The sequence below is a fragment of the Hipposideros armiger genome, unplaced genomic scaffold, assembly GCF_001890085.2.
Source record: "Hipposideros armiger isolate ML-2016 unplaced genomic scaffold, ASM189008v1 scaffold_743, whole genome shotgun sequence".
In the NCBI taxonomy this organism is placed as follows: domain Eukaryota; kingdom Metazoa; phylum Chordata; class Mammalia; order Chiroptera; family Hipposideridae; genus Hipposideros; species Hipposideros armiger.
In genome coordinates, this window is record NW_017732093.1 from 188,876 (window position 1) to 209,811 (window position 20,936).

General features: G+C 37.9%; 1 protein-coding gene across 8 annotated transcripts in view; it reads left to right on the forward strand.

Moving 5' to 3' along the window:
• The window catches only part of MAST2 (microtubule associated serine/threonine kinase 2), a 217,343-nt gene that overhangs the window by 164,398 nt on the left and 32,009 nt on the right, over positions 1–20,936 (forward strand). For all 8 annotated transcript variants that reach the window (XM_019628006.1, XM_019628000.1, XM_019627999.1 and 5 more), the window contains one exon: positions 721–812. In XM_019628006.1, the coding sequence (XP_019483551.1) occupies positions 721–812 (92 nt within the window). The remainder of the gene's footprint in view (positions 1–720; positions 813–20,936) is intronic.

A 20,936-nucleotide genomic window follows, 5' to 3' on the forward strand; every position in this document is an offset into this window, starting at 1 on the left:
CCGAGCTGAGCAGCCGCTGAGCTGCCAACAGGTAGCAGGATGGCTCAGCTAAAAAAAAAAAAAAAAAGATGGGCCTGATTCTCAAATAAATTTGTACACACTTTTCAGTAGCAGGTAGCATGAAATAGCTTTTCACCATGATCTGGTTTTCTCCAACCACAGGAAAAAACCTCAGACATTCACATGTAATGGAAAGCCAACTTCATAGAAGGAACCCAGGCCTGTTTTGAAATTTATGGTGAGATGAGAATATTACTGAATTCGCTGAGTAAGCAGTTTTTTAAAATAAATTTCATAGGTTAAGTTAATAGTTTTGTTTTTATGGTAACAGCACTAATTTTTATGAGAAATGAGAATATCTGTGACTTGTGTTTTTTGTTTTCTAAATCAAATTTGCCATAGTCATTCTTCATTAGATACCATTTAAGAAGTAGTTGTTATCTTTAGGGAGCTCCTTGTGTTTTTCTGGGAAGCAAAAGCTAGACATTGGGAAAAGGCAATGGCAATACAAAGTAAAAATCAAAACTGACAAAAGTTATTCCAAGGTGATGAATTATGAAATCTCACTGGTGCAAACAGTAATTGCTAACAGTTCAGTTTAAAACAGTATACTGCTCAATCCATGGAATGGTGCTATTCTTTTGTTCCTCAATAGCCATTCACGGTCTCTGGGCCCATGGTGTGACCCCATTGTAACTGACATTTGTGTTTTCATTGCAGTTGTCGGACAAGTAACCGCAAGAGTTTGATTGTGACCTCTAGCACATCACCTACACTACCACGGCCACACTCACCACTCCATGGCCACACAGGTGAGTGCTTGAAGGTTAAGAAAGGCGGAATGAAAAATGCCCAATTTCTTTCCTACTTCTCACTTTGTGCAGTTCAGTGCATTATGTTGTCACTTCACTTGGCTGACTGAAGCATACAGAGCTCACGGACATGCTTTCTATGGGCTAATGTGTTTTGTTTTTTGGTTTTTTATGCAAAAGCAAATTTATTTTTAAATAAAACCCTATGTCACAACTGTGTGTGGGAAAACAATAGAAGGTGTCTGTAAAGATAAACACATCATTATTAAAATGTTCAGAATTGCTTCCGGGCCGCCAGAAATCATCTCCTCCTCCAGTGATGTCTGTGCCCGTCGGCCAACGCTGGCTTCCATCAGGCACCTCATTTCCTAACTGAGGAAGCTGAGGTTGGGGAGATGCGGTTTCCCTCGGGTCATTGGAGGAGCCAGGAGCCCTGGATTCTGGTGCAGGCCCTCAGGGCTAATGTGTTTTTGACTCTTTGTTGTATCTTTCCTTAACCTGTGAACATTTCTTTGTGTTTTGTGCTTATCTTGGAGCCAGGTATGTATCCTGGATCCATGGCCTCTGTGCCTGTGTGTTGAGAGTGTGTAATGACTCCAGCTATCTGGCCATGTGATGAAGGCTTCATTAACATTTTGTTCTACCATGCCCAAGGATCAAAGCTTACAGAGATGATTTTCTTCCTCATGGAACTTCTGATAATTTTCCCTCTGTTAGAACAGGAGTCAAAAAAAGTACCGTATTTGCCGGCGTATAAGACGATTTTTTGGCCCTGAAAAATATGCCTCCAAGTGGGGGGTCGTCTTATACGCCAGGTACACTTCAGATAGACTGCCCATAGTGCTTGCCCCGTGCCATAGTGGCCTCCCGATGCCCGCCCACTTCATTCCACATACCGTTCAGGCATCAGCAGCGCTGCTGGGTGTATGCTCGGCTGTTATGCGATTTTGCTGTTATGCGATTTTACCACACTCGCAAAATCGCACACAGCCGACCATATAACAAACTCTGTATTTTGAGTGGAAATGTTAGGGGGTCGTCTTATACACCGAGTCGTCTTATACACCGGCAAATACAGTAAAAGAAATATGTGTTTCATGTTGACATTGATTTCACATACTGTAATTGAAGCAAACGATCTCATGCATTTAGACTGTTCCATACAGTCTCCACCAGACAGTATAAGGACTGATTTACTTGCCTCGGGCTGAGGAATATGTAAAAATTATGAGGCAGAAGACCTCATTTGAGTTAGTCATGTATTTTGCTCTAGAGGAGCCAGAGGAGCCAGATGAGGGGTTTTGGCTTTTCAACTTTGCTGAAGGGGTTGCTGCACTGCTACACTGTTTGTTGCTCTGCTATTTACAATGGAAGTTCCCAACCTAGGGGTAATGGAAATGGAGCAGGCTTGGAACCATAGAAAGCCATTCAGAGCTTGCTGCCTGGCTTTGGTAAGCCATGTCTGTCTTTGGGCCATAAAAGGGCACCAAAGCAGTGAAACAGTTTGGCATGAAGCCTAATAAGACAGGTCTGTTCCACTTGGGTTTGTCTCTTTGCTCACAGTTAACTGTGTCTTTGGAGAGAGAAAGTGAGGGTGCATATGGAGTAGTTGTTTGAGCACTTTGAGAATCTGGTGATTCTGAAATTGATCTTTGTCTTTGGGAGGAGCGTCTCATTTTGCTGGGCTCAGATCCAGCTATTCAGTGTGCTCATGACCCTTCTCCAATAGCAATTACACTCTCAAACACTAACTCTTACATTAGAAGACACCACCAAGAGCACAGAAGGCCCCAGGGAGTTGAGGACATACTTGGCCTTTAAAGCAAAGGTCTCATTGTGCTTAAGTACTTTCCCCTGCAAAATTGGCTGGGTAGTTATTAGTTCAGATAGTGCATTTCTACCCTGGAGTTTTGTAAAAACTCAGCATATGTCTGACTTTTCATCATATAGAAATAACTTTAGCACGTTTAGACCTTGTACATAATTTCCCAACTGTAATGTGAGTACTGGGCAGTAATTACTACTGGCTGCTCTTCTCTGAAATGATTATCTCTTTATTTAGATTCCTGGCAGTTAGAGTTTAGGACTAAATCTTTCCTACTCAAGTGGCTTTGATTGAGAACATCATCTGGCCTTCTCAGCCTGCCTGGGTCTGTGGACTCTAGCTTTGAGATAGTATGTGTAACATGCTTCGTACTCCATAAGTGTTAGCTGTCATCATCATCATCTCTCCCCAAATCACTGCATAAAATCCAGGTGGAGCTCAGATCCAGGGAGGAAGAATTGGCTTAAAAGCCAATTCATGGCTATAGACTCTATACGTCTATAAGCCAGCACTGATTGTTCCATCCAGATCAAACTTCACATCAGATTATATCCTGAGATCTTATAGATCCTGATATTTGGGTTCTCAGGATGTTCCAAGACTTCTTCACTTTAAAGTCTGGAATCTGTTGAATAATAAGAGATCTGTTAATTTGAAAGTAGGTCCATTTATTTCATACAACTCAGTTCAATATTAAATATATTTACTATATATAAGTAGATTGCAATTATAGTAAGGTCAGTTCAGGAGGCACTTACTCAGCCATTCTGGAAGTTGAACCTTCCTAGTTAATTTTTTTTTTTAACTAATAAACTTTGCTTTTTAGAGTAGTTTTAGACTCACAGCAAAACTGAGCAATAAGTACAGAGAGTTCCCATATACCCCATCCCCATACATGCACAACCTTCCCCATTATCAATATCCTGCACCAGCATGGCACATTTGTTAAATTGGTGAACCTTCAATGACACATCATTATCACCCAAAGACTATAGTATGTTAGGATTCACTCTTGGTGTCGTACATCCTGTGGTTTTTGGCAAATGTATAATCACATGTATCTAGCATTGTATTATCATAGAGAATAGTTTCACTGCCCTAAAATTTTTCTGTGCTGTACCTTTTCATCCCTCCCTTGCCCAACACCTGGCATCCACTGATCTTCTCATAGTCTCCATAATTTTGCTTTTTCCAGAATGTCATATGTAGTTGGAATCATACAGTCTGTAGCCTTTTCAGATTGGTTTATTTCACTTAATAACATGCATTTAAGATTCCTCCGTGTCTTATCATGGCTTGATAGTTCATTTCTTCTTAGCACTGAAGCTAACATCCCATGTCTAGATGTTTCAGTTTATCCACTCATCTACTGAAGGACATTTTGGTGACTTCCAAGTTTTGGCAATTATGGAGAAAGCTGCTATAAACATCTGTGTGTAGATTTTTACATGGACTTAAGTTTTCAGTTCATTTGGGTAAATACCAACGAGCATGATTGCTGGATTATATCGTTAAGGGTATGTTTAGTTTTAAAAGAAACTGCTAAACTGTCTTCCAAAGTAGCTGTACCATTTTGCATTCCCACCAGCCACAAATGAGAATTCCTATTGTTCCACATCCTTACCAGCATTTGGTGGTGTCTGTTTTGGAATTTGGCCATTCTAGTAGGTTTGTAGTGGTTATCGTGTTGTTTCAGTTTGCATATCTCTACTATATAATATATGATTTGAACATCTTTTCATATGCTTTCTTACTTGCCATCTGTATATCTTCTTTACGAAGTGTCTGTTCAGATTTTTTGCCCATTTTTAATCAGATTGTTTTTCTTACTGTTGAGGTTTAAGTGTTTTTTGTATCTTTTGGATAACAGTCCTTTATCAGATGTCTTTTGCAAATATTTTCTCTGTGGACTGTTTTCTCATATACTTTGGCAGAGCAGAAGTTTTTAATTTTAATAAAGACCAGCTTATCAATTATTTCCTTCATGGATCATGCCTTTGGTGTTTTATGTAAAATATCATTGTCATACCCAAGATCATCAAGATTTTCTCCTATGTTATCTTCTAGGAGTTTTATAGTTTTGTGTTTTATGTTTAGGTCTGTGATTCATTTTGAGTTAATTTTTATGAAAGTCTGTGTCTAAATACAGGTTTTCTGCATGTGGATGTTCAGTTATTCTAGCACTATTTGTTGAAAAGACTGTCTTTTTCCCATTGTATTGTTTTTGCTCCTTTGTCAAAAGTCAGTTGACTACATTTTTGTGGGTCTATTTCTGGCTCTGTATTCTGTCCCTGTTCTATTCCATTAATCTATTTGTCTGTTCTTTCTATAACAACACAGTCTTGATTACCATAGTTTTATAGTCTAAGTCTTGAAGTTTGGTAGTATCAGTCCTCCAACTTTGTTCTCCTCCTTCAATACTGAATTAGTTATTCTGGGTCTTTTGCCTCTCCTAATAAAGTTTAGAATCAATTTATTGATATCTACAAAATAATTTGCTGCGATTTTCATTGGGATTGCGTTGAATCTATAGATGAAGTTAAGAACTGACATCTTGACAATATCAAGTCTTTCTATCAATGAACATGGAATAGCTCTCCATTTATGTAGTTACTGTTTGATACCTTTCATCAGAGTTTTATAGTTTTTCTCATAGATTTTCTACATTATTAGATTTATACCTAAGTATTTCATTTTGGGGGGGTGCTAATGTGAATTCTAATATATTTTCAATTTCAAATTGCACTTGGTCATTAATAGTATAAAGTGTTGACTTTGTACATCAGCCTCATATTCCTTCAACTTTAACTGCTTATTAGTTATAGGAGGTTTTTTTGTCAATTTTTTTTTCAGATTTTCTACATAGGCCATCAAGTCATCTGCAAACAAAGGTAGTTTTATTTCTCCTTTCCCAATTTGTATACCTTTTATTTCCTCTTCTTATTGTATTAGCTAGGACCTACAGTATGATATTGAAAAGCAGTGGTAAGAAGATACATTTATGCCATTTTCCTGATCTTGGTGGAATAGCTTCAAGTTTCTCACCATTAAGTATGATATTAACTATAAGTTTTTGTAGGTTTCTTTATAAAGTTGAGGACTTCCCTTCTATTCTTAATTTGTTGAGCATTTTTAAAATCATGAGTGGTTTTTGGATTTTGCCAAATGTTTTTTTGTCATCTGTTGATATGATCATTTGATTTTGCTTCTTTAGCCTATTGATGTGATTGATAGATTGCATTACTTGTTTTTCAAATGTTGATCCAGACATGCTGGTCATGGTGTATAATTCCCTTTGTACATTGTCAGTTTGGATTTGGTAATATTTTGTTGAGGATTTTGCGTCTGTGTTCATGAGTGATATTAGTCTGTAGTTTTCTTTACTTGTAATGTCTGTGCCTGGTTTTGGTGTTAGGATAATGGTAGCCTCATAGAATAAGTTAGGAAGTGTTCCCTCTGCTTTTATATTCTGGAAGAGATTGTGACAGTGCAGCATTGGTAAAATTTCTTCCTGAATGTTTGGTAGAATTTACCAGTAAACCCATCTGGGCCTGATGCTTTCTGTTTTGGAAGATTATTAATTATTAATGAAATTTTAATAGATATAAGCCTATTCAATTTGTTTCTTCTTGTGAGCTTTGGCAGATTTTGTCTTTTAAGGTATTGATCTTTTTAATCTAGGTTATCAAATTTGTGGGGATAGAGTTGTTCATAATATTTCTTTATTACCCTTTTAATTTCCATGGAATCTGTAGTGATATTCCCTCTTTCATTTCTGATGTTAGGATTTGTGTTTTCTCTTTTTTTTTTTCTTAGCCTGTCCATTTTGTTGTTGATTTTCAAAGAACCAGCTTTTGGTTTTGTTGATTTTCTATATTAGTTTCCTGTTTTCAGTTTATTTATTTCTGCTGTAGTATTTATTATTTCTTTTCATCTGCTTTCTTTGGGTTTAATTTGCTCTTTTTCTAGTTTCTTAAGGTGGAGGCTTAGATGATTAATTTTAGATATTCTTTCCTAATATATGCATTTAATGCTATAAATTTCTCTCTAAGCCGTGTTTTGCTGCATCCTACAAATTTTGATAAGTTATATTTTCATTTTCATTTAGTTCAAAATATTGTTTCATTTCCCTTGAAATTTCTTCTTTCACCCATGTGTTATTTTAAAGTGTGTTGTTTAATTTCCAAGTACTCTGGGATTTTTTCTTTCTGTTATCTTTCTGTTGTTGGTTACTAGTTTAATCCCATTGTGATTTGAAAGTAGACATTGTATGATTTCTTTTCTTTTAAATTTGTATGGTATGGTCTATCTTATTCCATGTGAGCTTGAGAAGAATGTGTATTCAGCTGTCATTGGATGAATTGGTCTGTGGATGTCAATTATATCCAGTTGCTTGGTGGTGCTGTAGAGTTCAACTATGCCCTTACTGAGTTTCTGCTTGTTAAAGCTATCCATTTCTGATAGAGGAGTGTTGAAGTCTCTAACTATAATAGTGGATTCATCTATTTCTGCTTGCTGTTCTAACAGTTTTGCTTCACATATTTTGAGGCTCTGTTGTTAGGTGCATACACATTAAGGATTATTATGTTGTCTTTGAGTGTAGACCCCTTTATCATATGATGCCCCTCTTTATATCCTGATAACTGTTGTTGCTCTGAAGTCTGCTGTGTTTGAAACTAATATAGCTACTCCTACATTCTTTTGATTAGTGTTAGTATGATATATCATTATCCATTTACTTTTAATCTATGTGCATCTTTATATTTAAAACATATAGTTGGGTCTTATTTTTTAAATCACTGTAACAATCTCTGATAATTGACTTATTTAGAGCTTTTACATATAAGTTGTTATATAATTAAGTTGTTATATAATGTTATATAATTAATCCAGTTATATTGATATAACTGGATTAATATCAACCATATTTGTTACTGTTTTCCATTTGTTGCCTGTAGCCTTTGCCCCTATTTTTTATCATCTACTCTTTTTCTCTCTTTTGTGTTTTAACTGAGCATTTTATATGATTCCATTTTCTCTCTTTTTTTAGCATATCAATTGCAATTTTTTTAAAACATTTTTTAATGTTTGCAGTATACATTTACAACTAATCCAAGTCCACTTATAACACTATGCTATTTCATAGGTAATACAAATACCTTATAATAAATAATCCCAGTTCTTCCCTCCTGTTCTTTGTATTATTGCAGGCATTCATTTCACTTATATATAAGCATGTGCGCGTGTGTGTACATATATATACACACAATATATATATACACAGTACGCATACATAATCATACATTGTTGCTATTATTTTAAACAAACTGTTATCTGTAGATCAATTAAGAATATGAAAAATCAAAGTTTTAATTTTATCTTCGCTTATTCCTTTCTTTATGCAGATCTGAGTTTCTGACCTTTATCATTTTCCTTTTCTCAGAACTTTTAATTCTTTTCTTTTTAGAATTTTTAATTCTTTGTAAGGCAGGTTCACTGGCAAAAAATTCCCTGTTATTGTTTGAGAAAGTGTTTGTTTCTCCTTCACTTTTTTTTTTTTAATTGGGGAATTGGGGGGGATGGGAACAGCGCTGGGGAAATGGGGAAAGGGGAACAGACGAGTTGCTGTCTTTTTGTTCTTCAGTCTAGTTGTGGAGGACGTTGCTTCACTGGCCCAAGTTGGCACCATCATTGCGCTCTTCCCAGGCGAGGCAGATCAGTCGCCAGCTTCTGGACAGCCGCTCACGCTGGCTGCTGGCTACACACAGTAGCCCATGGCAACCCACTGCCACAGGTGCTGCAGCCTACGCCGCCGGCAACTCACGGCAGCCCAGCTCCAGGGAGAGCTGTTGTTCAGCATCTTAGCTGTGGAGGGCAGTGTCACTGGCCCTCATATGTGGGATCTGAACCGGGGCCCTCTGGCGTCCCAAGCCAGCTCGTAACCATCACGCCACTCTGCCGGCCCTCTCCTTCACTTTAGAAGGATAATTTTGCAGGGCACAGAATTTTAGGCTGATACGTTTCTTTCCCTCTCAACACTAAGTATTTCACTTGACTCTCTTCTTGCTTGTGTGGTTTCTGAGAAGTTGAATGTGATTCTTATCTTTGGTCCTCTCTAGATAAGGTGTTTTGTCCTTCTGGCTTCTTATATAATATGCCTAGGTATAGTTCTTTTGGCATTTAATCCTGCTTGGTGTTCTCTGGGCTTCCTGGATCTGTGGTTTTGTGTCTGGCATTAACTGGGGGAAATTCTGTTGTTTCAAATATTTCTTCTGTTTCTTTTCCTCTGGTATTCCCATTATACGTATGTTACACCTTTAGCAGTTGTCCCACAGTTCTTGGATATTCTATTCTAATTTATTCTGGTTTTTATTTTCTCTTCACTTTTCAGTTTGCAAAGTTTCTAGTGTCATATCCTCAAGGACAGAAATTCTTTCCTCAACTGTTTCCGATCCACTAATGAGCCCTTCAAAGGCGTTCTTCCTACTGTTACAGTGTTTTTGACCTTTAGCATTTATTTTTTATTTTTTGTTAGGATTTCCACCTCTCTACTTACATTTTCCATGTGTTCTTGCATGTTGCCTACTTTTTCCATTAAAGCCCTTAGTATATTTCATAATTAAAAAAATATATATTTTGCTCTGATAATTTCAACATTCCTGTCATATCTGATTGGTTCTGATGCTTGTTTAATTTCTTCCAGCTGCATGTGCTGCTGTTTAGTATGCCTTATAATTTTCGGTTATAGACATGATGCACTACGTAAAAAGAACTGCTGTAAATAGGCCTTTAGTAATGTAGTAGTAAAGTGTAGGGGGAGGGGAAGTGTTCTGTAGTCCTATGATTAGGCTTGAGTCCTATGGTGAGCCTGTGCCTTTGGACTATGAACTTCACCAGGGCTTCTTAGTATAAACCCCACTCCCACCTCCTCTTAGGTGGGACAAGATGGCTGGAGAGGGTTGGAGTTAGGTATTTCCCTTCCCCCAGGTAGGTTGGGCTCTGATCAAACCCTAGCAGGTTAAGCTCTGGTAACATAGTTTCTCCTGAGGGCAGGCCTTGTTAAGAACAGAATGTTCTGGTATATTTCAAAATGGTTCCTTTACTCCCCCTGCTGGAAGCTTGAGGGGATTTTTCTCAGCTACTCACTGAGAAGACCTGGTAGAACTCCTGGTAAAACTCAATAGTATAGGAATCCCTCTATGACTACATCCCCCAAGAGTTTTTTTATTTTGTTTTGTTTTAAAGATTTTATTGGGGAATTGGGGGGAGGAGAACAGCGTTGGGGAATCGGGGAAGGGGAACAGACAGGTAGACAAATTGCTGTTTTGTTCTTCAGCCTAGTTGTGGAGGATGTTGCTTCACTGGCTCATGTTGGTATGGTCATTGTGCTCTTCCCGGGTGAGGCAATCGGTCGCTGGTCATTGGTCGGCCGCTCACGCTGGCTGCCAGCCACTCACGTAGCTCACGGCACCCCACTGCAGCCCTGCTGCAGCCCACACCGTGGCCGGCGACTCACAGCAGCCCAGCTCCAGGTCTAGCTGTTGTTCACCATCTTAGCTGTAGAGGGTGCAGCGTCACTGGCCCTCAATGTGGGATCCGAACCACAGCCCTGCTGCTCATAGCTGGCGCTCCCAAGCGAGCTCTTAACCAGCTGAGCCACTCGGCCAGCCCCCCCAGGAGTTTTTAACTCTCAGAGTTGTTGCACACAGCCTCCAGCAGTTCATCAATTCCAATTCAGGTTTTCCTACCTTGGCACTGGCTTCTGTGGAGATTTCTATTCTGCTAAGTTGTGATTCTCTGTATCCGCTTGTCTGTCTCTCTCATTTGGGGCCAGCAGTTTGCTCTGTCACTTCACTTCTCTGACCAATTTAAGAAGAGTTGTTTGTTTTTCAGTTTATTCGGCTTTTTACTTGGTAGTATGGAGCAGAGACCTCTAAACTCCTTACATGCCAGACCATAAACAGGAAGTTAGTTCTTTATTTTTATTGCCTCCAGAGTGTATTCCATTGTATGACTGTACCACAATTTACATATTTCTTATTGATGGACATTGTATCAGTCTGGGCCTAATCAGGAGACAAACAACACAGTGATTTAAACAGGTAAAGTTTACTAAAATTATTAATTACAACAATAGAAGAGTAACTTGAAGATGTAAGAGAACTCTAATGGGTGCCATAAAGCTGAGGAAAAGTACCAAGAGAAGAACAGACCTGGTAGGAAGGCTCTCTAGAGTGGATTTGGACTTCCTCTTGGCTGGACTCAGACCTTGTTGGAGAAGGTATAGCTGCAGCCCACTGGATGGCAGAGGTGTTTGCTGGTGTGCCCATACCAGAGCTGGTCCACAGTCACTGAGCAATCAGGAAGCACCCTCTGGAGCACTTGCAAGTTACAGCCAGTGTGCAGGCCTGCACAGAGAGAGGAGGTGCTGTTGGGAGCGGGAGGCTGGGAGCATATTATAATCCTCGGGAATGGTAGAAGACAAACCCTAGGGTGTGGGGAATGGAGCAGGCAAGCAGAGGGAGTCAGGGCACTAGTGTGTGCATGCCCAGAGCAACGAGTCCTTGCATGGAGGGGTGTGGAAAGGTGATCACCAGGCTGGGCTAGGCAGGGTTGCCAGCATATGACTGTGTCAGAGCACCCCTGTGTGTCCTCACTCCGTGTGCAACTGATGGTGCAGTTGCTGGAACTGCACCAGGAGCCTCTTCAGTGTCCCTCCAGCACCCTCTATTGAGAATGTTTAACATGGTGCTCACTGTAAAGGAAAATTGCTTAAAGGAATTCTCTCCTTTATCCCAGAGCAGGTATTGAAGGATGAATTTGGAGCTGAGAGGTATTAAACTGGTAACTAGCACAGACATTTAGGTTGGTTTTCATTTTTTACTGTTATAGTCAGTGCTGCAATAAATATCCTCTTCATGTTCCTTTTGTGTATAAGAAAGTTTGGACAATTAAGTTCGCGAACTTTCCACCGTGTACTTAAACGGTGAAAAGTTTGCAAACTTAATTGTCCAAACTTGTGTGTACAAAAACTGTCTAGGATGTATATATAGGCATGGAATTGCTGAGTCATTGAATATACTGTGTAACTTTTAAGAATAAGATTAACAGGTTAGTAGGTGTGCATATTTATATGATGTTTGTTACATGTTATCTGATTTTACACTAGTATACTGGGACTAAGAGGTATGTTTTCCTTAAGCATTCAGCTCCTATAATTCTGGGTCAAGAGCAAGCCCCTGTAATCCACACCTCTTTACTCCCCAACATTTGCAGCCTCCTCACTTCTGTCTGACTTGCATCTACTAGGGCTAATTTCAGTATCCCTTCTCCCTGTTTATTGTTAGTCACCACAGGAACCCCCAGGTACCAGCCCCTCCCGTCTTCTACACTTAATTCCTATAAATCTTTGACGGTTCCCTGTTCTGTCCCTTTTTCTCATCCCTCTCTGACTCTTGAAACCCTTCTAATGTACTTTCTGGAATTCATAGTCCATTATCAGCATAATCTATATGCTCAATCTTATTCTAATGGAATCCTGGGGGAGAGGGAAGGGTTAGAACACTGATTGTCCTACAGCCCTCTCAAGCGTTAGCTCTTCCTCTCCCATAACCTCTTACCATTGGGCCTGAATGGAAGAGTAGGTGTCCTCCTTGTCTTTTCATGATTCTCCCTCTCTTCTTCCTAATGCCCCAAAACTTTGAATCTTATACCATTAAATTATATCACTTACTACCCATCATTGCAGCTGTATGTATTTTAGCTCTTGACTCACTATGATTCTTCAGTTCTAACTCTCCATCATTCTTCATGGTTTCAGTACACTTGTAGTTGATCTTTTCAGTTCATAGGACTTTCAGTTCTTTGAATTCTTGTCTACCAGTGAGCTTTTGGAAGAAGATGAACCAGAGGAAGATGGAAAAGAGCAAATTGTTAGAATTGGAAATACTAAACCTGTGAAAATTATTGATTTTGACTCTTGCAAAACGGCAAAGAGAATGTCATGGGCTCTGTGAATATCAACCAATTGCACAGATTTCCCCTCCCCCCCCCCACATTTATGAACAACTGCATAACTCATGAATTTTTCTGGTCAATGACCTTACTAACTAGCTCCGTACTACCTCAGTCACTTACGCCCTGTACTTATACTTCAGACCTCATCTCCATAATTTTAGTTTCATTCCTCCTGCTTTTTAAGTACTACCTCCAATCTTTCTACCTTGTACCATCTAGAAACCTCATCCCCCCACCACCACCACCAGCAGCAAAATAATCATTGTATTCCAGACCTCTGATCCTTGATATAGTAAGTTTGAGATGCTTCTGGACACTACTGTGCATAAGTCAGTATATTAGTCCTGATTTCAAGATGGGGAAGTACGGCTGGATTGCCTGGAAGAGAACATGAAGAGCCAGCAGAATACCTTATCCCATCTCTAGGCCCAGTGTTGTAAAGGAAAGGGAGTGTGAAAGCAGTCATTACTTGAGAGAGCTGCAGGGGAAGCTGTGTCCACAGTGAGCAGTCAAGTTTCACCTAACATGTTAACGGCTATACCAAGTGTATGTTCAGGGTGCTTGGGAATACAAAATTAAGGATACGCTGGCAATTGGAAGACTAGTTAAGAGGCCATTGCCATTGTCAAGATGTAAGGGAATATTATAAATGAATATGAGAAAAATTTATGGGGTTGAATCAGCAGGGATTAGAATTGATTGTCTCCAGATTTCCTGGTTGGGTGATTAATGAGTGATGAAACATCCTTAACTTAAATAAGGAATATTGAAGGAAAGATTAGATGTAGGAGAAGGAGAAAGAAGACCCCAGAAACAAATCTGTACATTATATGAACACTTGATTTATGACAAAAGTGACACTGGGACAATTGTATGTACATATGGAGAAACTGAAAAACTTAGCTCTTACCTTACAAAAATAAATTACAGGTAAATTTTAGATTTTTTTTTCAGCTTCATTAGCGTGTAATTGACATAAAATTGTAAGATATTTAAAGCATACAATGTGATTATTTAATATGTGTGAATTGTAGATTTAAATGTGAAAGACAAAGCACTAAACTTTTAGAAGGTATAAAGGAGGATATCTTTATTTTTGAAAAGGACATAAAGGGTTTTTTTTTAAAGGACATGAAAGAAAAAGTTAATGATTTGACTACATTAAATTTAAGGATTTTTAGTCATCAAAAGATACCATGAAAAGACGAGCTAAAAGTAGAAGAAAATAATTATGACACTTAAAACTGACAAAGGGCTTGGATACAGAACATTTAAAGAACTCCAGAAAATCTATAAAATAAAAAAGATAATATGACTGGAAAACGGCCAAGAGACTTGAACAGGCAGTTCACAAAAGCAATCCAAGTAGCCAGTAAATACATGGAAAGATAACTTTCATCTGATTAGTAATTATGGAAATGCAAAATAAAATCACAGTGAGATACCATTATATGACCACCAAAAATGGCTTATAGTGACAAAACCAAGTGCAAATACATATATGAAACAATGGGAACTCTTAAGCACTACTAGTGGAAGTATAAATTTGGTACAACCATTTTTGGGAAAGTTTGGCATTTTCTTATGTAAAGTTTAAAAATAGACAAACTAGAACACAAAAGGTCACATATTTTATGTTTACATTTCTATGAAATATCCAGGATAAAGAATTCCATAGAAATAGAAAGTAGATTAGTAAGTGGTTGCTTGGGGAAGAGGGGAATGAAGAGTGACTGACTGCTAACAAGTGTGTGTGATAAAAACGTTCTAGAAGTAGAGGGCGGTGATGGTGCACAACTTTGTGAATATACAAAAAATCCACTAAACTGTGCATTTTAAAAGGGTGAATTTTATGATATGTGAATTGTATTTCAATTTTAAAAATTGTATGAGAAAAAACTAAACTCAAGTATTTAGAGATGCATACTTAGTTGGTAAAGCTATAAGGAAATAATTGCCATAAAAGGGTAATGCTTACCTTTATTGAGGAAGGGAAGGGGTTTTGATTGGAAGGATTATGTAAAGGCATTTTGGAAGTTGGCATTGTTAACCTGGATGGTATTGACACAGGTGCTTGCTATATATTACTTTATAACTTGTTGAACTGTGTAAGTGAAACAACTGGTTCAAGGTCAACTGACTGTTCCCAGTTCTGTTTGTTTCACTGTAACTTGTTTCTCTGGGATAGATGATTACTTGCCTTTGAACTATCTCCTGGAAAAACACCTGCTTGCTGGGTTTTCTATCAGATTTTTTGGTTCACTTCTGGCTGTTTTTAAGGAAGAGCTCTTGATAAGATTTTTCTGGAGCCACAACTTATGAGTATAAGTCATTAATAAGAATCAATTTAAATACTTGCTTCAAAATGTTAATATTTTAACATCTTAATCTTCCCTCAAAATAAAACCAATTCAAATTATCAATTTTATTCTATCACAATCTTCATATTAGTAATTTTGGCCTTTTCAAGGTAAAATGAATATTGGAGAAGTAGAGAAAACACAGTAAAAGAACAAACATTTTAGGCCTTAGCATCTATAGTATAATAAACAATTTCTATGGTCTATAATTATCCTGGGATCCTGGCAGAGAGCTTGTAAAAACCTTGGAATTTCCTGAGTCATAAGTGTCCTTGTTACGCTAAGGAGTCAACTCAAGGTGTGCCACCCCACCCCACCCCAGATAGCTTCTGGATGGAGGCTAGTCACCTGGAAGACCAACCACATGATTAAAAAGTTGGGACTTTGGACTAGCCAGACCTCCTGGGGAGGGGATAAGAGCTAGAGATTGAGCTCAGTTGCATAGCCAATGATTTAATCAATTATGCCTATGTAGTGAAACCGCAGTGAAACCTGTGGATACCAAAGCTCAGAGTCGAGTTTCATGGTTGGTAAACACATTTATGTGCTGGGAGGGTGATGTGCCCTGATTCCACAAGGGCAGGAGGGCATGGGAGCTCTGTATTTCTTCCCTGACCTTGCCTATGTGCATCCTTTATAATAAAGGTGTAATAATGAACATTTTCTGAGTTCTGTGAGTTGTTCTAATGAATTATTAAACCTGGAGTGGGGAGGCGTAGAAACCTTCACATTTATAGTCAGTAGATCAGAAGTACAGGTGGCCTTGGCATCTCCCCACCACAAGATTTATGGCTGGTGCAGGAAGTGAGGCAGTCTTGTTGAGGACTCTGCCCTTAACCTGTCAGGTCTTCACTCCAAGTGGCTGATGTCAGAATTGAATTGCAGTGTACTGGTTAGTGTCCGAATACTATCTTTTGAGAAGTGTATTGGAGCATGGCTTATTATAATCTGTTTATTATAATATTTCATCAGCTTCCAGATGGTAGGAATCCATTGTTATTTCCCCCTGAACTACAGATGCTATTTTGCCAAAGATTACCATGATGTAGGTAGAGGTCTGTTTTGAGCTGTAATCTGGCAACTACCCCATACCTTGTGAGTCATTTTCTTTCTCTGGTGTTGGCCATATTTGGTATATAAAATGTTGAATTGTGAACCAGCTCTAAAAAGTTTTAATGAACAAATGTATAAACCTTAAAAGCTGATAAATGAATAAGTGCTTACCTTATCAACACTGGAATAAGGATGTACCATATGGTACCTTTGGTTCTTTGGTACCTTTGAATATATCAAGGATTCAAAACTAGGTGAACAGAAGAGAACCAGAGCATATACGCAATTGAAGACTCAGAAGAAGCCTTTGACGTAGAAGCTTTTTAAACTAACTCTGGGTGAATACATTCTGACTGTGTTATGGCCTATGGAGGCCCTAATCACCTTTCATTTCAGTTATTGAAGAAACCCCCCCCCAACTCCTTATCTTTCTACTCAGTCCATTCTAAATTTTGAAGCTGGACATTTTCTTCTAATACCGTATTTCCCCATGTATAAGATGCACCCTTTAAAAAAATTTTGGAGTCTAAAAACTGGGTGCGTCTTATACAGTGGTTGTACGAGCGCAAAAAAACAAGCGCAAAACAGGAAATGCAAGTAAAAAAACCTACAACCACTATATAAGACGCACCCAGTTTTTAGACTCCAAAAATTTTTTAAAAGGGTGCTTCTTATACATGGGGAAATACGGTATATCACTTTAGACTTGTGGTTCTAGTACTTAGAAGTTTTGAATAACAATATTCTCCAAAAGTGGTTCTCTAAATATGATCCTTTTGGGTGTTGGGGGGGGGGCGGGATATTAAAACATCTACTTATTTTTTTATCTGAAAAATGAAAAGTAAATTAGGTATGGGTTGACACTGTCAATTAGATCCATATGTCAGACTGTGTCATAAATTGTACATAATGTAACATGAACAAAGAATGGACTTCTACTATAGACTCAGTCATTCATTTCCCTTCAGCATATTACAACGTGTAATTTTTACAATACCTTATAATACTGTATGGAGGGATATTTGAAACATTTTATGTAAGAAGGAAATTTACTGGTTGTCTTGTGGCAAATTACTTAAAAGAATGGTCAGACTAAATGATATAATGCAGTTTTCTTTTATAAAATGTCAAGTGTTCCAATTTTGCTGACCTTTTCTTTGGTAACAAGTGATTTTTAGTAATATGCTGCCTTGGAGATATTTTTTGTGGGGGAGTGGCAAATACTCTTAGCCCTCCCTTTAGGGTGAAGTTGACATTTTAACAATGAATGAAACAATAGCTACATTTTGAAAGAAATTTGTGCCATGAAGAGAGCATTTTGAAAATGTTCCCATCTATTTGATTTTGTTGACAAAAAATGATGCCACTTACTGAAACAGGTAAATCTGCCAATTAAAAACATTGGAAATGGAATGTTTCTCATCTTCCAAATGAAATATTCAATAGATTTTTGAACCTATTTGTAAAAATATTAAAATATTCTAAACCTTTCCATTAGAGTCTAAGAAAAACTGCATGATATCACAGAAGGTAAACTTTACCATCCTTTGGATAAATTGAAAGGCAAGTATCATACTCTAATAAATACAGCCAATGATGAATGCACTTCTTCCGTTGAGAGCTACATATCTTTGTGAAGCTTATTTTTCATATATAATAAAACCAAGTCACAGAATCGTAAGTTGGGGACCATCTGTAATTACTTAGAGTACAGTTGCTGAACTGTACAATAAGATTATGTTTAGCATTGTAAGAAACTGCCAAACTGTCTTCCAAAGTAGCTATACCATTTTACATTCCCACTAATAATGAATAAGAGTTCTGTTGTTCCACATTCTCACAAGCAATAGAGAGTGTCCATTTTTTAGCCATTCTAATAGGTGTATGTGAGTATCCCATTGTGGTTTTAATTTGCAATTCCTAGGACAGATAATGTGGAGCAACTTTTCACATGCTTGTTTGCTACTTATATATCTTCTTTGATGAGATGTCTATTTAGATACCCCTCCACCCAATTTTAACTGAGGTTGTTTTCTTATTGTTGAGCTTTAAGAGTTCTTTGTGTGTTGTGGATCTTTTATGAGATATGTGTTTTGCAAGGTTTTTTTTCTGACTGTAGCTTATCTTTATTATTCTCTTATCAGTGTCTTTGGCAGAGCAGTTCTTAATTTTAAAGCAGTCCAACTTACCAATTTTTTTCTTTCATGGATTATGCTTTTGGTTTCATATCTAAAAATTCATTACCAAAGCTAAGGTTACCTTGTTTTTCTCCTATGTTGTCTAAAAGTTTTATATTGGGTTGTCAGAAGTCATGACGCATTTTTGCAATGAAAAACATAGAAAAAATATATCATGACTTTTCCGGCAACCCAGTAGTTTTGTGTTTTACATTTAGGCAAATGTTACATTAGGATCATTTACATGATCCATATTGAGTTAAATTTTGTGAAAGACTGTGTCTAGATTCCTTTTTTTTTTTTTTTTGCATATAGATGCCCAATTGTTCCAGCACCATTTGTTGAAAAGACTACTCCATTGAATTGCCTATGCTCCTTTGTCAATATTAATTGACTATAGTTGTGTTTGTCTATTTCTGGGTGCTTTATTTTGTTCCATTGATCTATGTTTCTTTTCTTTTACCAATACCACATTGTCTTAATTGCTGTAGCTTTACGGTGAGTGTTGAAATCAAGTAATGTCAGTCCTCCAACTTGGTTCTTCTTCAGTATTGTGTTAGCCATTCTGGTTATTTTTCCTTTCCGTATAAGCTTTAGAATCTATTGATATTCACACACTAGCTTGCTGGGATTTTGATTGAAATTGCGTTGAATCTATAGATCAAGTTGGGAAGAATTGACATCTTAATAAGACTTAATACTGAGTCTCCCAATCCATGAACATGCAGTATCATCTCATTTATTTAGATCTTTGATTTCTTTCATCAGCGTTTTATAGTTTATAGCATGTAGATTTGTATGTAAATGTATTAAATTTATGTGTAAACATTTTTATATTTATGTTAACGTTAATTGTATTTTTAATTTCAACTACCAGTTGTTCATTGCCAGTATAAAGGAAAGCAGTTGGTTTGTACATTAGCCTTGTATCCTGCGACATTGCTATAATTGCTTATAAGTTCTTCCAGCAGTGATTTTTTAAATTTTTTTTCTTGCTTTCTTTTTTTGTTGATTATTTAATCTACATAGACATCACATCATCTGCAAACAAAGACAGCTTTATTTCTTCCTTCCCAATCTATTTACCTTTTGTTTCCTTTTCTAGTCTTACTGCACTAACTGGGACTTCAGTATGATATTGAATAGAGTGGTGGGGAGGGGGGGATATCTTGCCTTGTAGAGGGAAAGCATCCAGTTTCTCAGTCTGTTGTTAGCAGTATGTCTTCTGTAGATGCTCTTGATCAAGTTGAGGAAGTTTTCCTTTATTCCTAGTTCGCTGTTTTTCTAAGATTTTATTGGGGAATTGGGGGGAGGGGAACAGCCTTGGGGAATCAGGGAAGGGGAACAGACAACTTGCTGTCCTTTTTGTTCTTCAGTCTAGTTGTGGAGGATGTCGCTTCACTGGCCCATGTTGGTATTATCATTGCACTTTTCCTGGGTGAGGCAGTCGCTCATCAGCCATTGCACGGTGGCTCATGGCAGCTCACAAGAGCTCACGCCAGCTGCCGACCAGCCCCACTGCAGCCTACGCCGTTGCTGGCAACTCACAGCAGCCCAGCTCCAGGTCGAGCTATTGTTCACCATCTTAGCTGTAGAGGGCCCAGCGTCACTGGCCCTCATGTGGGATCCGAACCGGGGTCCTGCTGCTCAGAGCTGGCATCCCAGGCCAACTCCTAACCAACGTATCACTCGGCCAGCCCAACTGAGGGTTTTTTTAATCAGGAGTGGGTATTAAATTTTTGTCAAATGTCTTTTCTGTGTTAATTGATGCAATTACATGGCTTTTCCTCTTTAGTCTGTTGATGTGGTAGATTATACTGATTAATTTTCAAATGTTGAATCAACCTTGCATAGCTAGAATAAATTCTACTTGGTTGTGGTATATAATTTTTTATACGTTGGATTTTATATTTCAAATGTCTTGTTGAGCATTTTTGTATCTATGTTCATAAGAGATACTGGTCTATACTCTTCTTGTAATGTTTTTATCTGGTTTGGTATTAAGGTAATACTGGCTTCATGCAATGAGTTGGTTTTTCTGGCATGGCCAGCCCTTACCCTGAGTCATCCCAGTCTTATAAACTATCAGGTCCAGTCATGAATAACAAAGACACACCTATCACTTGGGAAAATTCCAAGGATTTAGAGGCTCAGTCCAGGAACTGAAGACAAAGGCCACCATATTCTTTGTCACACAATATCTGGGTATAGAAGTTTAGGTTGGTAGGGTTTTTCCCTGTAATTGGGAGACATTGCTCCATTGTCTTCTTGCATTATTTTCAGATGAGAAATCTGCTATCTTTATCTTTGTTCCTCTGTATATAACATGTCTTTCCCATCCCTCAACCACCACCCAGCTGCTTTTAAGATTTTTTTTTTATCATGAGTTTTGAGCAATTTGAATATAATGTGCTTTGGTATTGTTTTATTCCCCTTTTTCATATTCAGGGGCCTTAGAGATTCTTGGATATGTGGGTTTATAGTTTGTTTACTACCAAATCTATAAAATTGTCACCCATTATTTGTTCAAATATGTTTTCTGTGTCGTCCCCCACACACACACACTCTCTTCTCCGTTAAGGATTATTAGGCTGCTTGAAGTTATCTCACAGCTTATTGATGCTGTTTTATTTTTTGAAGCTTTTTTTCCTCTTGGTGTTAAGTATTTCTGGTGTGTGTGTGTGTGTGTGTG